This window comes from Meles meles, chromosome 15 (assembly GCF_922984935.1).
Source record: "Meles meles chromosome 15, mMelMel3.1 paternal haplotype, whole genome shotgun sequence".
NCBI lineage: Eukaryota > Metazoa > Chordata > Mammalia > Carnivora > Mustelidae > Meles > Meles meles.
Window position 1 is genome coordinate 36,712,833 of NC_060080.1, and position 26,191 is coordinate 36,739,023.

The following is a 26,191-nucleotide window of genomic DNA, read 5'->3' on the forward strand; positions in this document are numbered from 1 at the left end:
AGAGGCAGAGGGAGAAGCAGGCTCCCTGCCGAGCAAGGAGCCCAATATGGGACTCGATCCCAGGACGCTAGGATCATGACCCGAGCTGAAGGCAGCTGCCTAACCAACTGAGCCACCCAGGCGTCCCAACACGTGACTATCTTTAACCAGGGATCTTAGCTGGCACAATGTAAGCAAAGGCCTGAAATGTGCTTCCATTATTTGGTTCTCCCTCCTGGCCTTCTGTTATCACCATAAAACAAGCACATCCTCTAGCCTGGGCCCCAGAATAAGTCATCTGGAGCAGGAGCCAGAGCAGTACACCGACGTTTAGATCTATGGCCTAAAGCTGAGATGCTGGGCCAATTTTGTGGATGTTTGTTAGGTAGCATTATTTAGGCAATAGTTAACTAACAGAATTCCAGAGAATATATATCTTCAACAATATATCCTGAAATATATGTAGAAAAGATCCTGAATATAGAACAAGACATGGAACTACGTATCTAAATTAGGGAATGTATTAGTAATGCCAACAGTATTTCCACTTGTCAGAAAAAGATAACATACGTAAGACACATTTCCAAAAGATTTAGACTCAATTACAGACAGAGCAAATGCATTTCATTAACAACATAACCGCCAGCAAGGAAAGGAGGAAAAGCAAGAGTCAATCACTTCCATTCTCCTGAAAGTAGTAATTGTCTAACATAATGAACACTGTTTCTAGGGATCAAAGTAATCAACTTTGCATTTCGAGTGCAGATCACTGCCAGATATTACATAGCAAAGACAAAGCACCATAAACAGCACTCTCAACTGGTGATTAAGGACACAGGTTAGCTCATTAAATAGGATCTCTTTTTTTTTTTTTTTTTTTTTTTTTTCCTACAACAGGCTGACCAAATAAACATGCAGATAAATACCCTGTACACTAGTATCAGCCTTGGAAAATATTACTTACACTATTTTGTTAAATTAGCATCAGAATATTCTAATAAAAGCTACTATTTTTCCTTAACTTTTATAATCTTACTATCGTTTTTACTTGGGTTCCTGTGGAGAGAGCAGTATATGCTTATGAAGACACAGCACTGTTAATGCCATACCTATTTCAGCCAACAGGACTTCCGCAGTATGCCTGTGAGCGGTCCCTTGATATACGAGGCCAATGCCAACCACTGCAGCCACTTGGACATTGTGAGGAACATCAAGCTCTGTGGACGTTGGGGGTAAGAGGGCAGGAATGTGAATGCTAAGAAGCCGAGTAATTGACATATCCATGGTGCCTAGTTTAGCAGCAGAAACACCAAGGAGCAGTCCAATGCTTGTCATTTCATGACCCTACGGTAGAAAGTAAAATGAAATATAAGTCACTACCAAAACAAATATGCAGTCCTGAATAAAGTAAGGCCTGCCAGACTTTCAGTAAGTACTTTTATGGACAAGCACAGTGAGAAGCACCAAGAATACAACAGCAAACTAAAGAGACATAGTCTTTACTCTCACAAGGCAAGCACCCTAATGGGGGGAAAAGAATCGAAGTAAAAATATAAAAATAAATACATTATTAAAAAGTACAAAGTAATATGAAGTAGTATTTCTTGAAAGCCTAATTTCGATTAGGAGGAGCTGAAGAATTAGGAATATTTAAAGAAGTAAAACTTACAATAGGACCTGAAGGATTAATACAAATTAACCAGGAAAAGTGGTAGAAAGGGAGGTACCGCAGCTTTAGAAAATAAGAGAAGATGAGGTCAGGTGAGAGAACAACATGTAAAAGGTTCTGATGTGATCCAGAAATAAACCCTCACAGTAATGGTCAAGTGACCACAGGGTGCCAAGACAATTCAGTGGGAACAGTCTTTTCAGAAAATGGTGCTGTGGTAATTGTAGACCACATGCAAAAGAATAAAGCTGGACACCTTCCTTACATCCTTCCCCAAAATTAACTCTAAGTGGACCACAGAACTAAACCTAAGAGCTAAAACTGTAAAATTCCGGGAAGAAAACATAGGTGTTAATGGGTTAAGACCACAGGTTTAGCAATGAGATATGACACCAAAGCACAGCAATTAAAGAAAAAAATAGACAAACTGGACTTCATTAAATTAAAAACCTGTGTGCTTCGAAGATACCATCAGAAAGTGAAAGACAACCCAAAGAATGGGAGAAATTTTTGCAAATCCTTTATCTGTTAATGGCCTTAGTATTCAGAATACATAGAGAATACAATTCAGTAAGATAACCCAACTTTAAAATAAGCATAGGATCTGAATAGACATTTCTCCAAAGAAGACTTACAAATGTCCTAAGAGCACATGAAAGATGCTCAACATCATCAGCCATCAAGGAAATGCAAACCAAAATAATGAGATGTTACTTCACATCTACTATGATGACAATAATTAAAAAGACAGACAAATGTTGGCAAGTATGTGGAGAAACTAGAATCCTTATGTATTGCTGATGGAACTGTAAAAAGGTTCCAGCCACTCTGGAAACAGTTTGGTAGTTCCTCAGAAATTCAAACAGTTACCATATGACCCAGCAATTCCACTCCTAGGAATAAACCCAAGAGAAATGAGAACATATGTCCACACAAAAATATGTACATGTTGACAGCAGCACTATTCGTAACAGTTAAAAAGTAGAAATAACCCAACTACCCACCAACTGATAAATGGATAAACACAGTCTGTTCACAAAATGAAATTATCTATTCAGCAAAAAAATGACATGAAGTGCTAATACATGATACAACATGAACAAACCATGAAAACATTGTAACAGAAAGAAGCCAGCCATAAAAGACCACCTACTATAGGATTCCATTTAAATGAAAAGGCCCAGAATCAGCAAATCCAGAAACAGATAGTAGATCTGTGGTAGCCAGGGGCTGGAGGGAAAGGGAATGGAGGGTGACTGCTACTGCTATGAGAGTCCTCTATAGACTGATGAACTTTCCAAAACTAACAGCAGGAATGGATGCACAACTCTTTGAACACACTAAAACCACAGCATTGTATACTCTAAGTGTATTTTTATGACATATAAGTGGAAGAGTTTATGCCAAGAGAAAGAGTTTGTTTGCCAGACTCTGAAGTGAGAGAATTTGGTTTGCCAAGGAGCTGAAACAGCCCTGTGGCTGGAGTGTGGAAAGCAAGGAGATGAGTGGCATAAAGTAAGGCTGGATAAGTGAGGGGGATCACACAGGCTCCCAGAATGTACATCAAGAGCAACGAAAGATCTTTAAACAGTTCTGACCAGGGAAGTGAGACACGTTAATCAACACTTTAGAAAGATGACTCCGCCTGCTATGGGACGAATGGACTGAGAGGTACAAGAATGAAGAAGGAAGAGCAAATAGAACAATTAGGAGCTACTGCAGGGGCCTGGATGAGGCACACTGCCAGGTGCTGGGAGTCTCACCTTGGTTAAGTAGTCATGAATATTGAGAGTAGCCAGCTTGGTAAGGTGCCCATTCAGACCCAGGGCCATGAGAAAGCCGGCATATTCATTGGCTAACTCCGCATGTTTGGGCTTATTGTAAACAATCCAAGCTGAGTCGATCTGGGAGGCAGGAGCTATCTTCAGGCCAGCAGCCACACCATTATGGAAGCTGGCCCAGCTTGTCATGTTGGGAGGCACGTCGATGTTTCCACTGTTAAGGTCTACTGTTGTGTTCCGAGGAGGGGCCCGTCCTATTCAATCAAATGCATTTAAAATTGAGAGAATAATTCATAAATCCAAAATTGCTCAATTTAGATTTTTGAGAACAGTGATTACCTTTTCTACATTCAAAACCCTTAACCCGATAATATCTGGAATGACATTAGTTATTATGAGTACTTAAACTTTAACTTGTACATCAAATTTGATGCAAGGTGAAAAAACCATATTTAAAATAATTCATCATCTGAAAGTGGACCACTTTCTTACACCATATACAAAAATAAACTCCAAACAGATTAAAAAGACCTACATGTGAGAACTGAAACCAAAAAACTCCTAGAAGAGAACACAGGCAGTAATTTCTTTGATAGAGGCCAAAGCAACATTTTTCTATATATGTTTCCTAAATCAAGGGAAACAAAAGCAAAAATAAACTATTGGGACTACATCAAAATAAACTGCTTTTACAAAACCAAAGGAAACCATCAATCAATAAAACAAAAAGGAAATCTACTGAATGGGAGAAGATATTTGAAAATCATATATCCAATAAAGGGTTAATATCCAAAATATATAAAGAACTTACAATGACTCAACATCAGAAAAAAAAAAAAAAAAAAAAAAAAACCTAGTTAAAAATGGGCAGAGGATCTGAATAGACAATTTTCCAAAGAAGACATATGATGGCTAACAGATATGAGAGGATGCTCAACATCACTAATCATCAGGGAAATGCAAATCAAAACCACAATGAAATATCACCTTATTTCTGCCAGAATGGCTAGAATGAAAGACAAGAATTAACTGTTGGTGAGAATGTGGGAAAAAAAGGAACCCTCATGCACTATTGGTGAGAATGTATATTGGTATGCCACTGAAGAAAACAGTATTTTGAGGTTCCTCAAAAATTTAACAACAGAAATACCATTTGATCCAATAATTCCACTACTGGGTATTTACTATCCAAAAACAAAAGCATTAATTTGAAAGGATATATTCACTCTATGCTCACTGTAGCATTATTTACAATAGCCAAGATATGAAAGCAGCTCAAACATCCACCATCAATAGACGAACAAAGATGTAGTGTACGTACATACACACACACACACACACACAAAGGAATATTGCTCAGTCATTAAAAATGATGAGATCTTGCCATTTGCAACATGGATGAACCTAGAGGGTATTATGCTAAGTGAAATAAATCAGATGGAGAAAGAAAAATACCATATGATCTCACTTATATGTGGACTCTAAAAAACAAAAGAAATGAGTAAACAAAGAGCAGTATCAGGACTATAGACACAAAGAATAAACAGATGATCAACAGAGAGAAGGAGAGCAGGACAATGGGCAAAATGAGTGAAGGAGAGTAGGAGATTTAGACTTCCGGTTATGGAACAAATAAGTCATAGAAATAAAACATACCACACTGGGAATACAGTCAATGATATTGTAAAAACACTGCGTGGTAACAGATGGTAGCTATACTTGTGGTGAGCATAACATACAGAGGTACTGAATTACTAGGCTGAAACTAATGTACCACTGTAAGTCAACTATACTCAAATAAAAATTTTTAATAAAAAAAGTTTAAAAATAAAATAATCCATTATCCTTTTTGCTAAAATACATGAGGTTATGAAAATGGATACCAATTCAACTTTATACAGATCTGATTAGGATACCTATTACTTCAAAATCTGTCAGACAGAAGTAAGCTTATTAAAAAATAAATGAAGGCTAACATCACAGTCAAGCTATATGAATAATAAATTTCAACCTGTGATTGATAACAATGATGTTACTTTCAAACATGTCATTTTTCTCTGAACATTAAATACATTGTAAAAAGAGACAAGGACCTATATAAATTTGTTCTCTTACTATATATGTTTGTCTCTCTATATGTTTCTAATTACATTCCCCTGTTAAAAATGCCAAATTGCCTTCAGATAGTACTATAAAAAGTATCATTTTATTGACCAGAGTTACCCAGTGAACCACAAAGAGTATTTGCTAAATTAAATTTCATGGTCAACTTATGTAAGAGTACTGTAAATTAAATGTTCATAATGCTACTAAGCTCTCTTCGAATTCCTCTCCTTGAGTCTTCTGGTTCTCTTTTGGATCTCCACTGTGTACATGCAAATACTGAATGTTTTTTATATCTTTAATGTTCTGTATTAATTAGGTCAGGTCTTAGATGAATATTTAAAATAACTATTCTAAATATTGCATAAAATTACATAGTTCACTACAAGATTGAAAATACAGTTTTAAAGGAGTTCTGAAATTATATAAAATAAATTTCAGATAGAAGCACAATGTCTTAATTGGAGTATGTATACACAAACATACAAAGTGAAATATATTTGTTCTTACCATTTGCAAACTTTGTGTACCTAAGAGCTAACTCAAATACTGGTGTATGACAGTGCCACACTGGGTGACAAGCTCATGAGGTATACTTTTACTTTCTCAAAGGCAGAGAGATTAATGAACTTTCTAAAAGAATTCATCATATGACAATTCATCAAATGACAGGCAAAGGGTAAACCAAATTTTCTTCAATAAGAATAATGACATACAAAAGTACTGATATCAGTATGAGTTAAGAAGCTATTTTAAGAATGTATCTTGAATGTATTTTAATGTATTTTAAGAATGTTTCAGCGGGGAGGGTTACCAGAATGACTAAAAGAATAAAAGTTCGGACTATCAGAAACACATTCTAAACATGCAAATTTAACTAAATGTATGCAGGGGGAAAAAAAGATGACTCATGTATTTATTTTTTTAACACCCACCCTAGCATCACTGCCCAGATTTAATACATTTTAACATTTGCCAGGTTTACATGAGATTCTTTTTTTTTTTTTTTTTTTTTCATTTTTATTTATTTATTTTTTCAGTGTAACAGTATTCATCGTTTTTGCACAACACCCAGTGCTCCATGCAATACATGCCCTCCCTACTACCCACCACCTGGTTCCCCCAACCTCCCACCCCTGCCCCTTCAAAACCCTCAGGTTGTTTTTCAGAGTCCATAGTCTCTTATGGTTCCAATTTCCCTCAACTTCCTTCTCCTCTCCATCTCCCAATGTCCTCTACATGAGATTCTTTTAACTCAAATTCTTTATATGGAAACTTCAAACAGCTGAAAGACTAACAGAAGGAACACTATATAGCCCGCTCTCCATGAAGATTCAGTAATTATTCAGATTTTGCCATACAGCTCCTTCTCTAAGAGAGAGAACAATACAAATATTGAAGGTAACTCTGCTATGTCTCTAAATAAGATCAGAGCTCCACAATAGGTAGAATATTGAAGATGAAAATGTATTCTTCATTCAGCTGATCTCATTTTCCATATGTTACTGAAAGTATGAGCTCTCCACATATCTGAATGGGACCCTGTTTTTTTTTTAAATTATGCAACTTAAAACACTGCGGAATTCTATTGGTATATATTATTACACTACACATTACTATGTGTATGATAAATACATCTCGCACAGGTCTCATAAAACCACACATACTATACCTTCAGGAATTTTCAATGATAATTTCAACAGTACATAACTGTCACCTTTAGAACATATTCTTACCAGCATCAGGTGAACATGCACTATAAAACCCATTGTAATCAATATTAGGAAAGGAACACACTTATATCTTACAGAAGTAAAATTCACACAACCAATCAGAAAGGTAATTTGACAATACGTTATATCAAAACCTTAAAATCTTGCTGCACTGGGAGTTCTACCTCTAAAGCAATCAATATAAATAAATGATTATAACCTGAGAGCATATTTATAATAGCAAAAAAATGGTAATTTCCAACAAAATCACGTTGTTTACCTAAACTATATTCCACCAGTAAAAATAAAAATGAAGTTGATTAAAAATATCTGTATACAATACCTACCTACCTACATATATACATAATATAATTGTATACCTATGTATGCTGGATATGAAAGGATGCTTACTCTAAATCTGAAAACAATTTCTAAAACAGTTAAATTTCCTGATAATTAAAAATATATAAAATTATAAACTAGGAGAATAAAATTGAGAACCATATATACCAAAACGCTAACACTCTACCAAGTGGGACTACTATACTATACGATACTATACTATACGTGAGCATTGTTTCTTTCTGCTTAGTATCTTTTTGTGTTTTTGTACAAGGATCATATACTCATAAGATATAACAAGATACATTAAGATACAATGTTTTTATATATTATACTTTAAGATTATTTAAAGTCCAGTAATCTCACTATCATCAATATCATCTTTCTAAACCTTCCCAAGTGCCTTTTTGTATCATGGAACAGTCTCATTAAAAACAAAATTTAGTAATGGGCTGCATGCGACTTTCTACAGTGTTTAGTCTGATTTCCTATTTGTGCTCTGATATCCGCTAGAGTGGTTGATATTTTAAATCAGTGGGGATAGAAAGACCATTCCTTTGGTTTTAACTAAAATAACTCAATAACTCCACTAAAAATATACTTAACCATTTTCCTTTCTCACTGAGCCCAGAATTTAACATACCAGTCAAATTCAATTTGGGTATAGGCAGTGGTTCCGTTGGAACAGGATGGTATGAAAATAAGGTAAACATTCCTCGTCCTACTGGAAGGGCCATAGTTCGCTGACACAACTGGAGCAATCTATAATTAAAATCAAAACCAACATGTGAAAAATCTTTAAGGAAAAAAAAAAAAAAACCTGGAATATAATCTGTAGTTAAGCATTCCAAAAGAAAAACTGCTATGTAAGAGGAAATCACATCATAGTAAAATCACACAAAGATGTAGATGAATCACCCAAACATGGTTATTCTCATTTCAATATTCCTGTTCTTAGAAACTCTAAGGGAGATATACATTTCTTTTGTTCCATACTTGCTTTGAGTGAAAACCAGCTGGTCTACAAACCAAGCCAACTCTCCCTCAGCAACCAAAAAGAGAAACCCAAAATGCCATTCTAATGCTAACCTGATCAAAGGAAAATATTGTGTTTTGGGTTTCCTCATTTTGTTATTTTCAGTCTAGCTGCCTTCAGTGTATCTGGGATCCTCCTGCCATCCTTTTTGCCTCAGATGCGCCTCCTCTGCAGGCACCTAGGGGGCTCAGTCAGTTAAGCATCTGCTTTCGGCTCAAATCATAATCCTGGGGTCCTGGGATAGAGTCCCACATTGGACTCCCTGCTCAGCAGGGAGTCTGATTCTCCCTCTGCCCTTCCCCCCTGCTTGTGATCTCCTTCCTTTTTTTTTTTTTTTTGAAGATTTTATTTATTTATTTGACACAAAGAGAGAGAGAGACCACAAGTAGGCAGAGAGGCAGGCAGAGAGAGAGGGGGAAGCAGGCTCCCCGCCAAGCAGAGAGCCCAATGTGGGGCTAGATCCCAGGACCCCGAGACCAAGACCTGAGCTGAAGGCAGAGGCTTAACCCCCTGAGCCACCCAGGTGCCCCTCATGATCTCTTTCTCATGCTCTAACAAATAAATAAAATCTTCAAAAAAAAAAAAAAGAAGTGTCACTTCTGTGACCTGTACACAGAAAGGAAGAAGTTCCTATATTAGAAGTCAGTGGATTTCATGGTGTGTCCAGGGAAACAAGAATTAGTTTCACTTATATGATGGCTAAGACTTACAGGATTTTTATTTCAAATATCTTTTTTTTAATATATATATTTTTTTTTAATTTTTTTTTTTTTTTTTAAATTTCTTTGACAGAGAGAAATCACAACTAGGCAGAGAGGCACGCAGAGAGAGAGGAGGAAGCAGGCTCCCCGCCAAGCAGAGAGCCCGATGCGGGGCTCGATCCCAGGACCCTGGGACCATGACCTGAGCTGAAGGCAGAGGCTTTAACCCACTGAGCCACCCAGGCGCCCCTAATATATATATTTTTAAATTTTATTTATTTGACAGACAGAGATCACAAGTAGGCAGAGAGGCAGGAGGCAGGGAGAGGGGGAAAGCAGGCACCCTACTGAGCAGAGAGCCCGATGCGGGCCTCGATCCCAGAACCTGCGATCATGACCTAAGCTGAAGGCAGAGGCCTAACCCACTGAGCCACCCAGGCGCCCAAGACTTACAGGATTAATAGCACTATAAATGTTATACTTAGAGTTAAAATGGCTTCAATAGACTATACTTGAAACTAATACACCATACTTAACTTTTTTCTATGTAGCCCCTTAAAGCAAATTCAAACAGGAATTGTGGAAATAGGGGCATTTATACCAGGAAACACTCAACAAACAAACTCTTGTTAAGATCTTTGTGTTGTGGGGCACCTGGGTGGCTCAGTGGATTAAAGCCTCTGCCTTCAGCTCAGGTCATGATCTCAGGGTCCTGGGATCGAGCTCCGCATCTGGCTTTCTGCTCAGCGGGGAGCCTGCTTCCCCCTCTCTCTCTCTTCCTGCCTCTCTGCCTATTTGTGATCTCTGTCTGTCAAATAAATAAATAAAATCTTCAAAAAAAAAAAAAAAGATATTTGTGTTGTTAAGGTACAGAAATACCCAAGCAGAGGCTAACATTTTTCTCTTCAAAGCTATTCATAAGCATGTTCTCTCCCTAACTTGTACATACATACAGCTGCTTTTCTAGTTTTTTTGGTGAGAAAAATTTGTTGGTCCCAAGTTTATTAGGGATAGTGCCCCATGTTAATTTAGAATCCGAAAAACTCAAGGCCATATCCCACAGAACTTTTCAGCAGAAACCTTAAACATAATCCACAAAACTATAACAATGAAAACAAAATACTGTAATCCCTTCTGAGATGTCACTGATTATAAAGGTAAAAAAAAAAAAAAACTAGTTTCATTTATCAATGAACTCAGTTAATAATCATGGCTAACTGCACTGAGCTTTACTACATGCGGAGCAGTGTTCCAAGCGCGATATAGACATAACTCATTCTATACACAGAGCAACCCCATGAGGTATGAATGCTACAATTATGCCTATTCTTAAAGTTGAGACAACGGAGGCAGCGAGAAGTTTAGTAATTCATGCAAACACACCCATCACATCCAGAGCCCACAATAACTACTATGTTTTCACACAATTTCTCTGTCCTTCAGACTCTTCAGTTAAGGGTGACTAACACCTAAGTACAGATGGAGAGGAAACAGTGAGAGGCAGATTAGGATGAACTCAGATCTTCAGCACCCTGCAGCTAGGTAATAGACGATCCTTCTCCGTAAAGCAAGACCACCATAAGCAATGCAAGGAGAACCAGAGAATAATGGTGGAAAGTGACAGGTGACAGAGATATGGCAGGTAATAGGACAGGAGAGAATTTTCAAATACAAGTTGAATTGTCCCAAGGCAACGACTCTGGAATGTCACAGAATGGTTACTACTGAGTATTACTATTATCAAGGGATAAAATATATGTTAGAGATTGGCAGTAGAGAAGATTTATAGAGTATTACCTGCCATATCAGGTAAAAAATACTGGTATAAGTTTAAGCTATACTAAAAACTTAACACACACACACTTTTTTTTCCTCCTCAAGATACAGAAGAATGAGTTCAGAGTTTTGCTTTGTTAGTAAATTCTTATGGTAACTAAGCAAAATGGTCTCAGAGTCACCTTTTCTAAGTAGCACAAAGCTGTATTTTAAGAGGAGGAGGGTAACTTATGTCATCAGATACTCTCGGGTTACCAAAAGCCAAAATATTTTGAAAAAAATGTATGGTTTGCCGAGGATGGATAAAAACTTAAAACACATGGTACTTTTAATTCTTAACTATCTTTTTAGGGTTTTCAGTGTTAAACACTGATAACAGATAACAATATGCCTCTTTTACCTGTTTTCTTTTTCCTCAATGAACTCGTGGTCACTGAGTTCTGGGTACTGTACTACATTGACACGGACGGGATGCGCACTTTGAAGAAGCCTTCGCACGTCCTGCACTCTTAAATCTTCACTCCATATTAATGACATAACCTCCTGATTCATGTCATTCATGCCATCATCTTCCTCCTCAGTTTCTGTTCCTGAAGGAACATCTGATGAGAGCACCTGAGTAACAGACTTGGTTGTAATAATTTAAAAACCAAATACCATGCACTTACTAAACACAAGGATATACACGTAATGTACCTGAGAGTTAAAAATGGCTTCAATAGGCTATATTTTGAAACCAATACACCACATTTAACTTGTTTCTATGTTAAATCACATTCCATGTAGCCCCTTAAAGCAAATTCAAACAGGAATTGTGGAAGTAGGGGCATTTATAACCATCTATCTCTCTATCATACAGAGAAAATATGCATTCCAAAGCAAGGCTGGTTTGGGTTCCCATGTATACTGGGGCTCTTATCTAGAAGCCTTTTTTTAAAGTACAATTATATTGCTCACTTGGGAAAATTCTTTATTGAGCCAAGGGAAAAACATTAAATTTAGGACAATAGTCAAGAAGCTGATTCCATTGAAACATTCTAAATAACTTATAAAAATCTAACTATATCCTAAATTATATCTTAAAATATAGTTATCTAACTATATCTTAAAAAGGAAACGAATTACTACAAGTGGAACATGAAGCCCACTCACTATTACTAAAGAGCCCATACAAACAAATATTGTCTTTGATTAATATAAGCAGAAGAAAACAACCTAGAAGGATATAAGCCAACGGCTAGACGAAGTTGAACAATATTTTCTTACTTTAGTACTTTAAATGGATCATTATTGATTTTCACCTTTTTTAAGGATGTCTTAAATAAAAATTTCTTAATCAGAAAGTGGCAACAGCAAAACAAAAGGAAGAAGGTTAATCTCTTGATTATCATTCTGTCCTCAGAAGCTTAGCATGTGTTTTCCTATGAGTCTCCCCCATCCAAAAAATTCAATCACACTGCAACCTCAATGAGCATAGTATAAAATCTTCTCACTTTCTCTCAAGAATTTTACACTCCTTTAACAAGATTAATTCCCAGTTAAAATGCTAAATTTTTGCAACATTTAAAATGGAAGCAACATTTAAAATGGAAGCAACATTAGCCTATAAAAAATTATAGCGGGGCGCCTGGGTGGCTCAGTGGGTTAGGCCTCTGCCTTCAGCTCGGGTCATGATCCCAGACTCCTGGGATCGAGCCCCACATCAGGGTCTCTGCTCGGCGGGGACCCGGCTTCCCCCCTCTCTCTCTGCCTGCCTCTCTGCCTGCTTGTGCTCTGTGTCAAATAAATAAATAAAATCTTTAAAAAAAAAAAAAGTAAAAAAAATTATAGCAGATATGACTAATTAATCCCTTACTTAGTTCATAAATATGCATTATAGGTTCTATGGAATATCTAACTTTAAAAAAAACTATTCTACTGGGTGAGTTAACTATAAAGTATAGATCCAAATTGCTGATAAACTGAATTTCAATGAGTGATAAAAGGTAGCCTCAAATAATATAAAATGTAACCTCAAATAATGGAACAAACTGAATTTAAATAGAATTACTCAAAACAATATCTAAATAGATCAAAGATTATCAATGCCATTTGGTTTTAGTACTAATGATATTAAACTGCTCTCACTCATAGTAACAAATGAGGTCTAAAGCTAAAACTTATCTTGGAAAAGGAAAGGATAATCATATTATTAGCAAAAAAAAAAAAATGGTTTTCTGTTTAAAGTAGGACAAACACTAATTCAACTAAGAGCTATTATATGAGTGCAGATTAAGAAAGAGATGTGCTGGGCCAACCCTGCTGGAGATGGAATCCCATGGAAACTGCTACTCTCACAGGTTCAGTAGGCAACTCTGATGTTAGAAATAAAATTTTGATACAGACTCTGAAGCTCTGAAGAAGCATTAATAGCCTAAGACCTAATGTGGATTATAAATAGTTACACCATTTTGATGAGTATGTGTTGGTTCAAAAGCTAATATGAGATGAGGCAAGCTTGTGCTGTTCTCTTGGAGATATAAACAAAGTACAAACAGGTTGCCTGGGTGGCTCGGTTGGGAGTCCAACTCTTGATTTCCACTCAGGTCATGATCTCAGGGTTGTAAGATGGAGCTCCATGTCACCCTTCATGCTGGGTGGAGCCTGCTTAGGATTCTCTCACTCCCTCCCTGCCCCCATCCACCTCACTCACTCTTGGGGGAAAAAAAAAATCCAAAGTTACAGAATTACCAAGAGTGGGAAAACCATCCTTGAATCCTATGACCCTCAAAGTAATGCAGTGCTACCATTTATATTTTTTTAACTTAAACAGAGTTCTAGAAAAAGTCGAAATTCCATGTTTAAGTTTTAAAAGAGGCTGATTTTAAAAGAGAGATAATCGGAGAGTAATGATGTATTTCATTTTCTACTTGCAGGCTTCTCAGAACCCATTCTTTATAAAAGCAGAGGAAGACTGACAAAGGATAGAAAATCAGGAGGAATAACCTAAAACATCTTGTAAACAACTTCAGTGTCTCTCATCCCAGTTCCCAAAAAAACTCTTGCCTGCAACTTCAGTTTTATGTGATTAAACATATATTTACACCTATTTAAAAGATTAAATTCTAGAAATTGAACACATCAAAAAAGCATAAAAGAGAAAATAGTTAACATATTCAAATTGAAGATACATGTGCTCCCTCTTTTTCTATGTAATAGTTACAAAGTAGTTAATTACCAGTACAGTACAAGTAAAGAAAGAGTCATGGTAATGGATCTACTGACTCAGTACTTGTCCTGACTCAAAGGAAAGAAGTTCTAGGCAAGACAAAACCTTCACAAAATCTTATTCCCATGTTCACTTTATAAGTAAGAAAATCTGCCCAATAAGAAACCCCATATGGCATACAATGTAAAAGACAAATCGATATATACACTTGTAAACAGACTTAAGAAAAAAATGAAGAGTATTTCTACTTTGATTTTGAGACTAAATCTGAACTTTGAACTTTCTATGTTGATACTCACAGATTTCCCTTTGGGTAAGTTTCCTTCACAGGCCTGCTTGGAAAGATCTTGACGTCCGATCAGGAGACAGACAGCCTCTGGCCAGTCTGAAGCAGGCTGCTCACGACAGTGGTAAATTGCATCTCTGATGGGAAGAGCAATTCCAAAGGGAAGAGTTTCCAAGTCTCTTAAAGTGAAACCTTGTGATGAAACGAAGGGAGAAAATTTTTCATTTAAACCTGCCACTGTCCCAATTATCCTCGGATTCAAGTTAATCAATATCTATTCTGACAAAAGACAGATCGATTTTTTTCATCTTACTGCCAGATTAGTGTCTAGACAGCAAGGATTAGTATAAGAACTAAAAGAACTAAAAACAGCACCAGGGTGTCTCAGCCAGTTAAGTGTCTGCCTTCAGCTCAAGTCATGATTCCAGGGTCCTGGGATCAAGCCCTGCATCAGGCTTCCTGCTCAGTGAAGAGTCTGCTTCTCCCTCTCCCTTTGCCCCTCCCCCTGCTTGTTCTCCTTCAACTCACTCTGTCAAATAGATAAAAATCTTTAAAAAATAATAATAAAAGAAAAACCTTAAGAAAGAGAGAAACAACCAGAAACCCAGAAATATTTCCCAGAGAGGAAACACAAATGGGCAATAAACATATTAAAAGTGATCAAGAAAACTCAAATTAAAATTACTACAATTATAATTTCATACTCACTTGACCAATATTAAAGTAAATCAAAAGAAAGTGTTGGCAACTATGTAGAGCAATATAAATTCCCACCCACAGCTGGTGATGGTACGATCACTTTGGAAAACACATGGCAGGTACAGATAGGTCCACCTCTATGGTCCACTAATAGGCATAACAGAAACTTGTACACAACTGCACCAGGACACAACTATTAAAACATTCAGTAACAACACTATTCACAATGACAAAAAGAGGTAAGGGAGGAAACAGCTACTCTCATTAACAGAATGGATAAATAGTGCTATAGTCAAACAATGGAGTATGTAGCAGTGAAAATTAATGACCTACTGCTATACAAGTCAATACGGAAGAAGTGAGTGAAAAAAATAATTTATCTCTATATCCATTTATATGAAGTTCAAAGACATACAACACGGATGATGAAACTACAAAAAAAAAAAGAGCTAATACAAAATTTAGGTAAGGCCGTGATTATGGGTAGTACGAAGATGTGTGAGAGGAAAATTACATGTGGAGCAGAGGTGTAGGGCCTTCTAGTACACTAGCAATGTTCTACTTCTAATGGTAGGTAACCAGTATACAACAATGTTCAACTTACTATTATTTTCTACACCCTCGACACATTGATATTTAAAATTTTTCAGATCCTCAGATAAAATTTATTTTTCTTTTATATATTTTATATTATATTATTTATTATAAATTTTATACTATATTATTTATAGTATAAATTTTATAAGTTTTATATATAAATAGTATAAATTTTATTTTATTATTTTTAATAAATTTTATTATTTTATTTTATTATAAAATAGAATTTTATTTTATAAATAGTATAAATTTTATAGAATTGTATAAATTTTATAGTATAAATTTTATACTATATTATTTATTAATATTGAAAGTTAATTATTGAGGTAAAAATGTTTCCTTATTACACTTTTACTAAATATTATACAGTATACAAATATAACTAGCTTATCTAATACTTTCCAGCATAGATATCCTATCTGTAATTTTATATGACAATTATTATAATTTTCAAGCATACAAAATAAAAGCAAAAACTAAGTCATTTAAAATATTCTTTAAATAAGAATTCAGACATCCTGTAATATTCATTACTTTATAACATACTATTCTAGAACACTGCCATTTTTTTATATCTTCATATCCATAATTTAAAGTTTTTCTTAGTTCTTCATTTTCAAAAAAATTTCTAGGGGCACCTGGGTAGCTCAGTGCATTAATAAGCCTTTGCCTTCAGCTCGGGTCATGATCTCAGGGTCCTGGGATCACGCCCCACATCGGCCTCTTTTTTTTTTCCCAAGATTTTATTTATTTAAAATAAATAAAGATCACAAGTAGGCAGAGAGGCAGGCAGAGAGAGAGGAGGAAGCAGGCTCCCTGCTAAGCAGAGAGCCTGGTGCAGGACTCAATCCCAGGACCCTGGGATCATGACCTGAGCCAAAGACAGAGGCTTTAACCCACTGAGTCACCCAAGCGCCCCCACATCGGCCTCTCTGTTCAGCAGGGAGCCTACTTCCCCTTCTCATTCTGCCTACTTATGATCTCTCTCTCTGTCAAATAAATAAACAAAATCTTAAAAAAAAAAAATGTCTAGTATTTTACTCCATTTAAAGCCTAAGAGCACCAGCTTTGGGAAAAGGGAATAGGGAACTCCTTTCTCCCATTCCGTCCCTCCCAACTGTATCCTCATCTTGGAGCCTAAATCACTAACCTATATTCCTCAGAAGTACCATGAAATGTCTGTATAATTACTTTAAGATATTGCCAGAAATCCTCCCTTCTGATATGTGAGCACTACAATGGCTTCAAGTTTGAACATGTAATAACTACAGTCCTCCATTCTGAGGCCTGTCTGCAGAGTCACAGCATTGACTGCCCTAAGGTGAGAGGCAAATAAGCAAATAAGAGGTAAATTACCCAGTGAGAGATAAAAAGCTGATATAGCAGGATTATGATATGGAAGTTGCGACAATGTCAGGGAAAGGAAGTGTGGCTTGATGGGCCACAATCTTGGTCCTGCAGGACACTTACACAGAGTGAGAGCCCCTGTCCTGCCACCCAGTTCTAGCTCACTGGGAGGAAACAGGGCCTACTAATAAGTACGGTGTCTGGGGAAAGCAGGTGGCTCTCACCAGCATCTCAAAGACATGTAGAAAGTAACAAGGACTACCTTACCTACATTAGTCATCCAGACAACTAATTGTTCAGCTAGACTAGAAACTGATGTAGAATGCTTGAAATTAAACCTGTAAGGGAATGAAACATGAAGTTATTCAACAGTAAAACACAATAGTGCTTTCTATTTTTAATATACAAGCACAATCTGAACAAAATTCACCTGTTTTCTTCTTGTTCTGCTTGTGACTTCTGAGGGGCTAAAAGGCAACAAAATGAAATTTAGATAGTCATCCTCATAAAGTAAACATACAACATGTAGAAGATATTAGGAAATAAAAGTTCACAAACAACTCCTAAAAAATAACAAAATAAGCAGTCCATTAGCAGGCTAGAAATACTATCCCTAACCCTAACCCTTTTTACATTCGTTGAGAAAACAAAAAACTTGTTAAATCTCAAGACTCCTGGTCTCTGAAAATCAGCTGTGGACTTCAGGCTACAACAGTACAAGAGGTCACCTCAAAAATGAGGTAAGACGTGGCCTCTAAAACACACACTTAGAAAGTTTTTCATTTTTTAATTTCAACTCTGATATCAACATTTATGAAAATTTGTTTTGGAAAAAAATTCATTTTGGGAAGCCTATCACCACACTGACTTACCTATAGTTATTCTGGATAAATACTGTGAGGAATCCTCAGAAACAGAGTTCTCATTACCAAGTATGTAGAGTGCAATACTCTGCAAAAGGAGAAAATTAAAATTATTTTTGAAAGGAATGAGATATAATTATGTATAGGAAAATCCATCCATTTTAGATGTACAGCTCTGAGTACTGACAAACATTATACAATAATATAACCACTAATACAATCACGACATACAACACTTCCATCACACCAAAAACTTCCCTTATAGCCTCTGTAGTCAATCCACTCCTCCTATACCCAGCACCTGAAACAACTCACCTGTTTTCTTTCCCTACAGTTATGCCTATTCTAAAATGTTACATAAATGGAATCTTAGAATAGGGAATCTTCTGTGTCCTACTTCTTTAACTTAGCACGCCTCTGAGAGTCATTCACATTACTGCATACAGCAGTGGTTTGTTTCTTTTTATTGCTGAGTAGTATTCCATTATGCAGATGTACCAAACTTTCTCTACTCATAAACCTGGACTGCTTCTGTTAGGTGAACCCTAACCCACACCCTTCTCCATTTTGGCCTTCAAAGTTCTCCTTTGAGTATTTGCTACTTGCTACTAACACCAAGAGTTGTACCTGCAAGTAGCTTTTATTTTTTTTCTGGAAAAAAGTAGCACAATTCTATTAAAATTTTACTACAATGCTGGAGAATCTTAAAAATCCTATATAAGCATCACAAATGACATAATCCTGAACCTAACTGACATCATTACTTAACAAAAAAAAAAAAAAAAAAAAAAAAAAGGCCATAATATGAGTATCTATAAATTGACTAACATAATTTAAGCTGAAGGTTGACCAACCTGGTATATTCATATTTCTCTGGCTCCTCTTTGTGGCTGAAGACTATACCAAGTCTACCCCCCATTCAGCAGAGTTGGAAAGGACCAATGTATTTGGTGGTTTCACTTAAATGTCTCGACAAAAGCATCAAGGGATGTGAAAGTTCTGGGATTAACCTGATCTTAATATTCTGTGAATGTATTTAATGCCACTGAATTAACTATACACTTGAAGTTAAAATAATAAATATGTTATGTAGATTTTACCACTTTTTTAAAAAAGCAGAATCACTATTTTACATGTCTGCTTCAGAGCCACAGGGGACTCTGAAGCCTCTCTCAACATGAAGCAAAGCAGAATGCAGAATAAGGAAAAGATGTGGGATACAAAGACATTTACATTCAGGTGGTATCTGTGGAGGAAACAAAAGCATGGGGTTCTCCTATAAGCCTAGGAAGGCCCCACCTCTGGAAAGCTACGCAAAGGGCCTGTAGGCCAGCTGCCCTTGGGAGAAGGGACTCACCTTTACCAAAGTCCTTTGGTTCTATTTGAAGGTTTGACCTTGGACATGTATTAACTATTTAAAGTGAACCAATTTTTTTGAAGTAAGTAAAGATGTTTCTTTGGAGAAAAAATTCAAGCAGAATTTTTTTGTAGCTATAAATATGCTGAACATAAAATTTAAATGAAAAGGCAAAGGAACTAAAATAGCTAAAACTATTTTGAAAAAGAAGAGTAACAAAAGGAGTAATTACACTAACCAATTTTTTTTAAAGATTTATTTATTTATTTGACAGACAGAGATCACAAGTAAGCAAAGAGGCAGGCAGAGAGAGAGGAGGAAGCAGGCTTCCCACTGAGCAGAGAGACTGATGTGGGGCTCGATCCCAGGACCCTGGGATCATGACCCGAGCTGAAGGCAGAGGCTTTAACCCACTGAGCCACCCAGGTGCCCCTACACTAACCAATTTTTAAGACTCACTATACAGCTACAGGAATCAACACAGTGTGGACAGCAATACTATCAGTAAACTACAATAGAAAGCCTAGAAAGAGATCCACAATATTGTGGCAAATTAATTTTTGACAAAAGTGCAAAAACAATAGAGAAAGGAGAGTCTTCTCAACAAATGGTATTAAAAGAATTGGAGGGCAGCTGGGTGGCTCAGTTGGCTAAGCAACTGCCTTCAGCTCAGGTCATGATCCTGGAGTCCCAGGATGGAGTCCTGCATCCGACTCCCAGCTCCACAGGAAGTCTGCTTCTCCTTTTGACCTTCTACCCTCTCATGCTCTCTCTTATTTGCACGTACTCTCTCTCAAATAAATAAATAAATCTTTAAAAAAAAAAGAATTGGATGTCCAACTATCACCACTGCTGTTCAACATAGTACTAGATGTACTAGCCTCAGCAATCAGAAAACCAAAATAAATAAAAAGCATCTGAATCGGCAAAGAAGTCAAACTCTCACTTTTTGCAGATGATATAATACTTTATGTTGAAAAGCCAAAAGACTTCAACCCAAAACTGCTAAACTCATACAGGAATTTAACAATGTCCCAGGATATAAAATCAATGCACGAAATCAGTTGCATTTCTATACACCAACTCCAACTTCTACACAGAAGAAAGAGAAATTAAGGAATTGATCCCATTTACAATTGCCCTGAAACCATAAGATACATAAGAATAAACCTAACCAAAGAGACAAAGGATCTGTACTCAGAAAACTATAGAAAACTCATGTAAGAAATGAAGGCAGACACAAAGAAATGGAAAAAAACGTTCCATGCTCATGGTCTGGAAGAACAAATATTGTTAAAATGTCTATGCTACCCAGAGCAATCTACACATTCAATGCAACCCCTATCAAAATACCATCAACTTTTTTTAATGAAATGGAACAAATAAACCTAAAATTTGTGTGGAATCAGAAAAGATCCTGAATAGCCAGAGGAATGTTGAAAAAGAAAACCAAAGCTGGTGGCATCACAATTCCAGACTTCTTGCTCATTACAAAGCTGTAATCATCAAGACAGTATGGTGCTAGCACAAAAAAAGACACACAGATCAGTGGAACAGAATAGAGAACTCAGAAATGTACACTCAGCTCTATGGTCAACTAATCTTCAACGATGCAAGAAAGAATATCCAATGGAAAATGAAAAATACTTACTTTTTTAACCATCAATCCTACCTCTGGATATCTACCCTTAAGAAATGAAAATTTAGGGGCGCATGGGTGGCTCAGTGGGTTAAAGCCTCTGCCTTCGGCTCAGGTCATGATCTCAAGGTCCTGGGATCGAGCCCCGCATCGGGCTCTCTGCTCAGCGGGGAGCCTGCTTCCCTTCCTCTCTCTCTGCCTGCCTCTCTGCCTACTTGTGATCTCTGTCAAATAAATAAAACCTTTAAAAAATAAAAAAAAAAAAATAAGAAATGAAAATTTACATTCACACAAAACCTAGGCATGAATGTTTATAGGAGCTGTAGTCGTAACTGCCAAAAACTGGGACCAACCCAAATATCTTCAACGGGTGAATGGGTAACCACTGTGAAATATCCCACAAAGGACTAGCACTCAGCAATTAAACACAACAAACTGCTGACCAGACAACAACTTGGATGAATTGCAAAAGCTTCTGCGAAGTTTTGGGGGTGACAAAACTGTTCTATGGCCTAATTATAGTGGTACTACATGAAACTATACATTTGCTGAAATTCACAGAATTTACACAAAATGAAAAAAAGTTCATTTTTTGTATAGTTTTTAAAATTAAGTTTAAAAAGAAAAAAATAGGGGTGCCTGGGTGGCTCAGTGGGTTAAAGCCTCTGCCTTCGGCTCAGGTCATGATCTCAGGGTCCTGGGATCCAGCCCTGCATCAGGCTTTCTGCTCAGCAGGGAGCCTGCTTCCTCCTCTCTCTCTGCCTACTTGTGATCTCTCTCTCTGTGTCAAATAAATAAACAAAATCTTTAAAAAATAGATAAATAAATAAATAAAATAAATAAAAAGGAAAAGAAAAAAATAAACAAGGTAGGTAATACATACCAAGACTACAAGTCTGCTTCTTTCACAGATTCCAGGAAGGTAAGGATAGGGAGGCATTCCTTCACCCTTCAGACAAGAACTCACCCACTGATAAATACTTGGTGGCTCAGAAGTAAAAAACGACGGATGATGCATAAATCCTGTTTGACCTTTAGAATTAGAGCAAACATTTATAAAGAATGTAAGAATAAGAATACATTAAGATAATACCATTTTATTCCTTTTTTTTTTAAAGTAGGTTCCATGACTAGTGCAGAGCCCAACATGGGGCTTCAACTCTTGAGTGTGGGATGAGGACCTAAGCTGAGATCAAGAATCGGATACTCAACCAACTGAGCCACCTAGGCACCCCACAATACCACTTTAGTCTAAAGGGGAAATGGGCAGTATGTGCCATTTGGAAACAGAGTAATTCTTCTCCAAAATACTTCATGATTTCTGCCACAGAAAATATTTTACTATAATATATAGACCAAATGACTACTAATTCTGGATGGAAATTTAATAAATTCTTGTACTCAAGGCATAAAGAATTTAACTAAAATTTCGTACCCTAATCCTAACGGTGAGAAAACAAGAGAAACCTAGGATTCCACTCTTAACAACTGGGCCCCGATCTTGAGTACCTATAGTTCAAGGTCTAGAGCCGTAGAGTGGTGATGGAAATGTTCTATAACCTGTACTATCCAATATCGCAGCCACTACCCTACGTGGTTCCTGAAAGTTTGAAATGTGGCTTATTCAACTAAGGAACTGAATTTTCAGTATGAAATAACAGATGGTCGTTGGCTACTGATTAGACAAGTCTAAGGCCAAAGCATCCTTAGCACATGGGGATGGGTAGAATTTTACCCACACACTGAAGAAGTTAATGTTATCTCTTACTATATAAGTCAGAGATCAAACACTACAAACTGAAATCTACCTGATGGAAAGATATCACCTCTGACTTAAGAGACTAATGGTAGGAAATATAGTGCTATTCACCGAGAAAAATACAAGCAAACATCACTCACCATTTAGAAAATCTTTAATTATATAAACACTTACCTTGATCAATTGTGCACACTTGTCCAGTAGTTCTGACAAGTGTTGGGTAATCTCTATAGTAATGATCTACATAAGGCTCCAATTTTAAATCCCTAAAACAATAAAAGCATATAAAAAAGAAATCCCAAGAAAGGTGGCATTTTCCCCCGAAGAGAGGATTCATCGGTTCAACTTCTAAATTTAAAAAACTTATGACGAAGAAGATAACCAAATCTAGAGTCCTTTCATTCTATTTCTGGACCTTGAAGTGCCCAATATAACAAATGCAACTCGAACTTTTTGCTAGGTAACTTTTATGGGGGTAAAAGTAGTTTCTCCTCTATTATTTGTTACTTTTGTTGTCTTCAGCAAGTTATCTCTATGAGCATCAGTATTTTCTTCCAGAAAGTAGGCAAATTCTCCTTCACTCACTCAGAAGTTTTGAAGATTAAATAATAAATGTAAAAAGTAGCTTTAAAATGCAAAACATTATAAAAATGTTACTTATTTCGGAAAGCCATGGTTAGAGTTTGGAAGTCATTTCATTACAAGAGAATTTTCATGATAGTAATGATTCATCATAAGAGAAACTGACCAGCAATTAAAACTGCTACATTTCAGAAAAGAATTTCAGAGTTTCAAGGAAGATCACAGAAATTAGAAAATGTGCTATAATCTTAACTCAGAGGTTGACATTTCAATTCAAATTCAATTTTCTTTATTACCAAGGGTCACAAAGGCTGAAACAGCACCTAAATATGACCTTCAGAATTCAGTGCCAAACACAATCTTAATGTGGATACACTACAAGAGCCTCGAAGACAGGGACAACCACAGACTGAGATAACAAAAATACAGCTAAAGAACTCTCAACTAGCAAATAATATTCATGTTCTTAGGAACAAACTTAGACAAGTTTCATCATCATGAAAATAGGGGTCATAATATCTATAATTCATCTATGTAAACTACAATTATGTTAACCATACCTATTTGAATTCCAGTATTACTACAAAAATGCAGGTATTACAGAATGCCCACCACAGTGTGCCAAGCCATCTCATCAAAATGAAGAGCTGAACAGGTCACCTCCATTGTTTAACAGTTTTGTGACTTCCCACTAATCTTAGGACAAAGACTAAGAACCCCATTAACAGCCCACAAGGCTTTATATAACCAGTACCTTAAAACATTTCTGTGGTTTATAGAAAATGCTCTGGTTTTCTGAAAAGGTAGATTTCAGAAATTTATTTATAAGGTTCCTATATGATATTCATGGCTGAGATCAAGTCATCTCAGGACCTCTTGGCAGTTTCTGATCTACAAATAATATTTACCTTGCCAACTGAACAAGAAGGCCAACAAGTGAACGAATTCCTTCTCCCATTAGAGTATTCAACTTAAGCTCCTCATAGACAAGATGAAGAACAAAAAAAATTGCAGGTATATGAGTAAACAGAAGTGTAGAAGAATCCAGAATGAGATTCTGTGAAAAATCTTCATCCTTCATCTGTGAAACTTCCAAAGGACTTAAACATAAAGATCTATTCAAAAGATGAGACTCAACATTCTGGTGGTAGTCTGAATTTAGTAAATACTCCCAGTCCTGAGAAAATAAAGAAGATATTAATTTTTTAAATAATGCCTCCTTATAATGTCATCATTAAAACAATACAAGTTCTATTTTTACATTAAGTTGAAAAAAATTAAAACCTACATCAAAATAGCTAAGCAATTTCCAAATGCCAGCAATAGACATTAAGACAAATCACTTCAAAACCCATTTGAAAAGTTTTAGTCGTGCTGTATTAGGAAAGAGACTGAGAGAATTCCACTATTTATAGAGATTGAGGAAGAAATTAAGATTATCTTAGGTGATTTTCTACGAAGCCAAAAGTAAAGAATAAAAGGTGGGAAGTGTAGATAGGCAAGTTTAGTGACCACTACACTGATCTGTTTTCATAAGGAGAGAAGTCTACTTGTATTCAGTTAGTATATTTATTTATAAGATGCTGGGGCTAGCAATTACAACCTAATAATCAACTGAATTCTACATTCACACTGATTGTACTCCATTTTCCAAATACTGAGTCTGTTTTGGTTTCTACTTTGATTTATTGTATTGTGTTGAGAATATGGTTTATGCTATTTTCAGGTCTTGGAATTTACTGATGCTTTTGTAAGGTTTAATACAGTGTGTTATTCTAACTTAAACACTCTTAGACCAGATACAGAAAGAATAAGCCATAAAAGTAAAAAATTGATTAAGAGTAGGGGCGCCTGGGTGGCTCAGTGGGTTAAAGCCTCTGCCTTCGGCTCGGGTCATGATCCCAGAGTCCTGGGATCGAGCCCCGCATCGGGCTCTCTGCTCAGCAGGGAGCCTGCTTCCTCTCTCTCTGCCTGCCTCTCTGCCTACTTGAGATCTCTGTCTGTCAAATAAATAAATAAAATCTTTAAAAAAAAATTGATTAAGAGTAACTAAAATTTTTTAAAAATCTGTTCAGGGGTGTCTTAGTGGCTCAGGTGTTAAGCATCTGCTTTTGGCTCAGGTCATGATCCCTGGGTCCTGCGATCGAGCCCCACACCGGGCTCCCTGCTCGACGGAAAGCCTCATTCTCCCTCTTCCCACTCCCCCTGCTTGTGTTCCCTCTCTCACTGTCTCTCTCTCTGTCAAATAATTAATTAAATAAAATTTAAAATCTCATTTAAAAACACTATTAAGCCATATACTAAGACATACAAAACAAAGAACTCTTATTCAGAATATATAAAGAACTTCTACAGCTCAATAAATGTTTCTAAAAATCCAGTTAAAAAATTGTAAAAGGTCTGAGCACAAACTTGACAAAAAGATATTTAAGTGGCTAATAAGCACATACAGAAGTGTTTAACAGCATTAGTCCTGAGGAAAAGGCATATTAAAACCTCAGAGAAATTACTTTATACATGTTCAAATGGTTAAAATGAAAAAGACTGACAACAGCAAATGTTGGCCAAGATGAAGAACAAGAGGAACTCTCATATATCATTCATTAGAGTGTAATGTAGTATAATGAGTTTGGGACCCATCAATTTCACTGCTAGGTATCTATCCAGAAGAAATGAAAATATATGTCTACAGATAGTTGTCACTGAGTACTAATGGTGGCCTTATTCATAATGGGCAAATAACAGAAATAGCCTA

At 36.4% G+C, this 26,191-nt stretch overlaps 1 protein-coding gene across 4 annotated transcripts in view; it reads right to left on the reverse strand.

The window, feature by feature from the left end:
* ANAPC1 (anaphase promoting complex subunit 1) overlaps nucleotides 1-26,191 on the reverse strand; it is a 102,798-nt gene that overhangs the window by 43,000 nt on the left and 33,607 nt on the right. For all 4 annotated transcript variants that reach the window (XM_045979423.1, XM_045979420.1, XM_045979421.1 and 1 more), the window contains 11 exons: nucleotides 24,345-24,613; nucleotides 23,029-23,120; nucleotides 21,979-22,127; nucleotides 18,109-18,187; nucleotides 17,667-17,703; nucleotides 17,504-17,574; nucleotides 14,607-14,785; nucleotides 11,500-11,714; nucleotides 8,230-8,348; nucleotides 3,412-3,683; nucleotides 1,089-1,323 (listed from right to left, as the gene is read on the reverse strand). In XM_045979423.1, coding sequence (XP_045835379.1) covers nucleotides 1,089-1,323; nucleotides 3,412-3,683; nucleotides 8,230-8,348; nucleotides 11,500-11,714; nucleotides 14,607-14,785; nucleotides 17,504-17,574; nucleotides 17,667-17,703; nucleotides 18,109-18,187; nucleotides 21,979-22,127; nucleotides 23,029-23,120; nucleotides 24,345-24,613 — 1,717 coding nt within the window. The remainder of the gene's footprint in view (nucleotides 1-1,088; nucleotides 1,324-3,411; nucleotides 3,684-8,229; nucleotides 8,349-11,499; nucleotides 11,715-14,606; nucleotides 14,786-17,503; nucleotides 17,575-17,666; nucleotides 17,704-18,108; nucleotides 18,188-21,978; nucleotides 22,128-23,028; nucleotides 23,121-24,344; nucleotides 24,614-26,191) is intronic.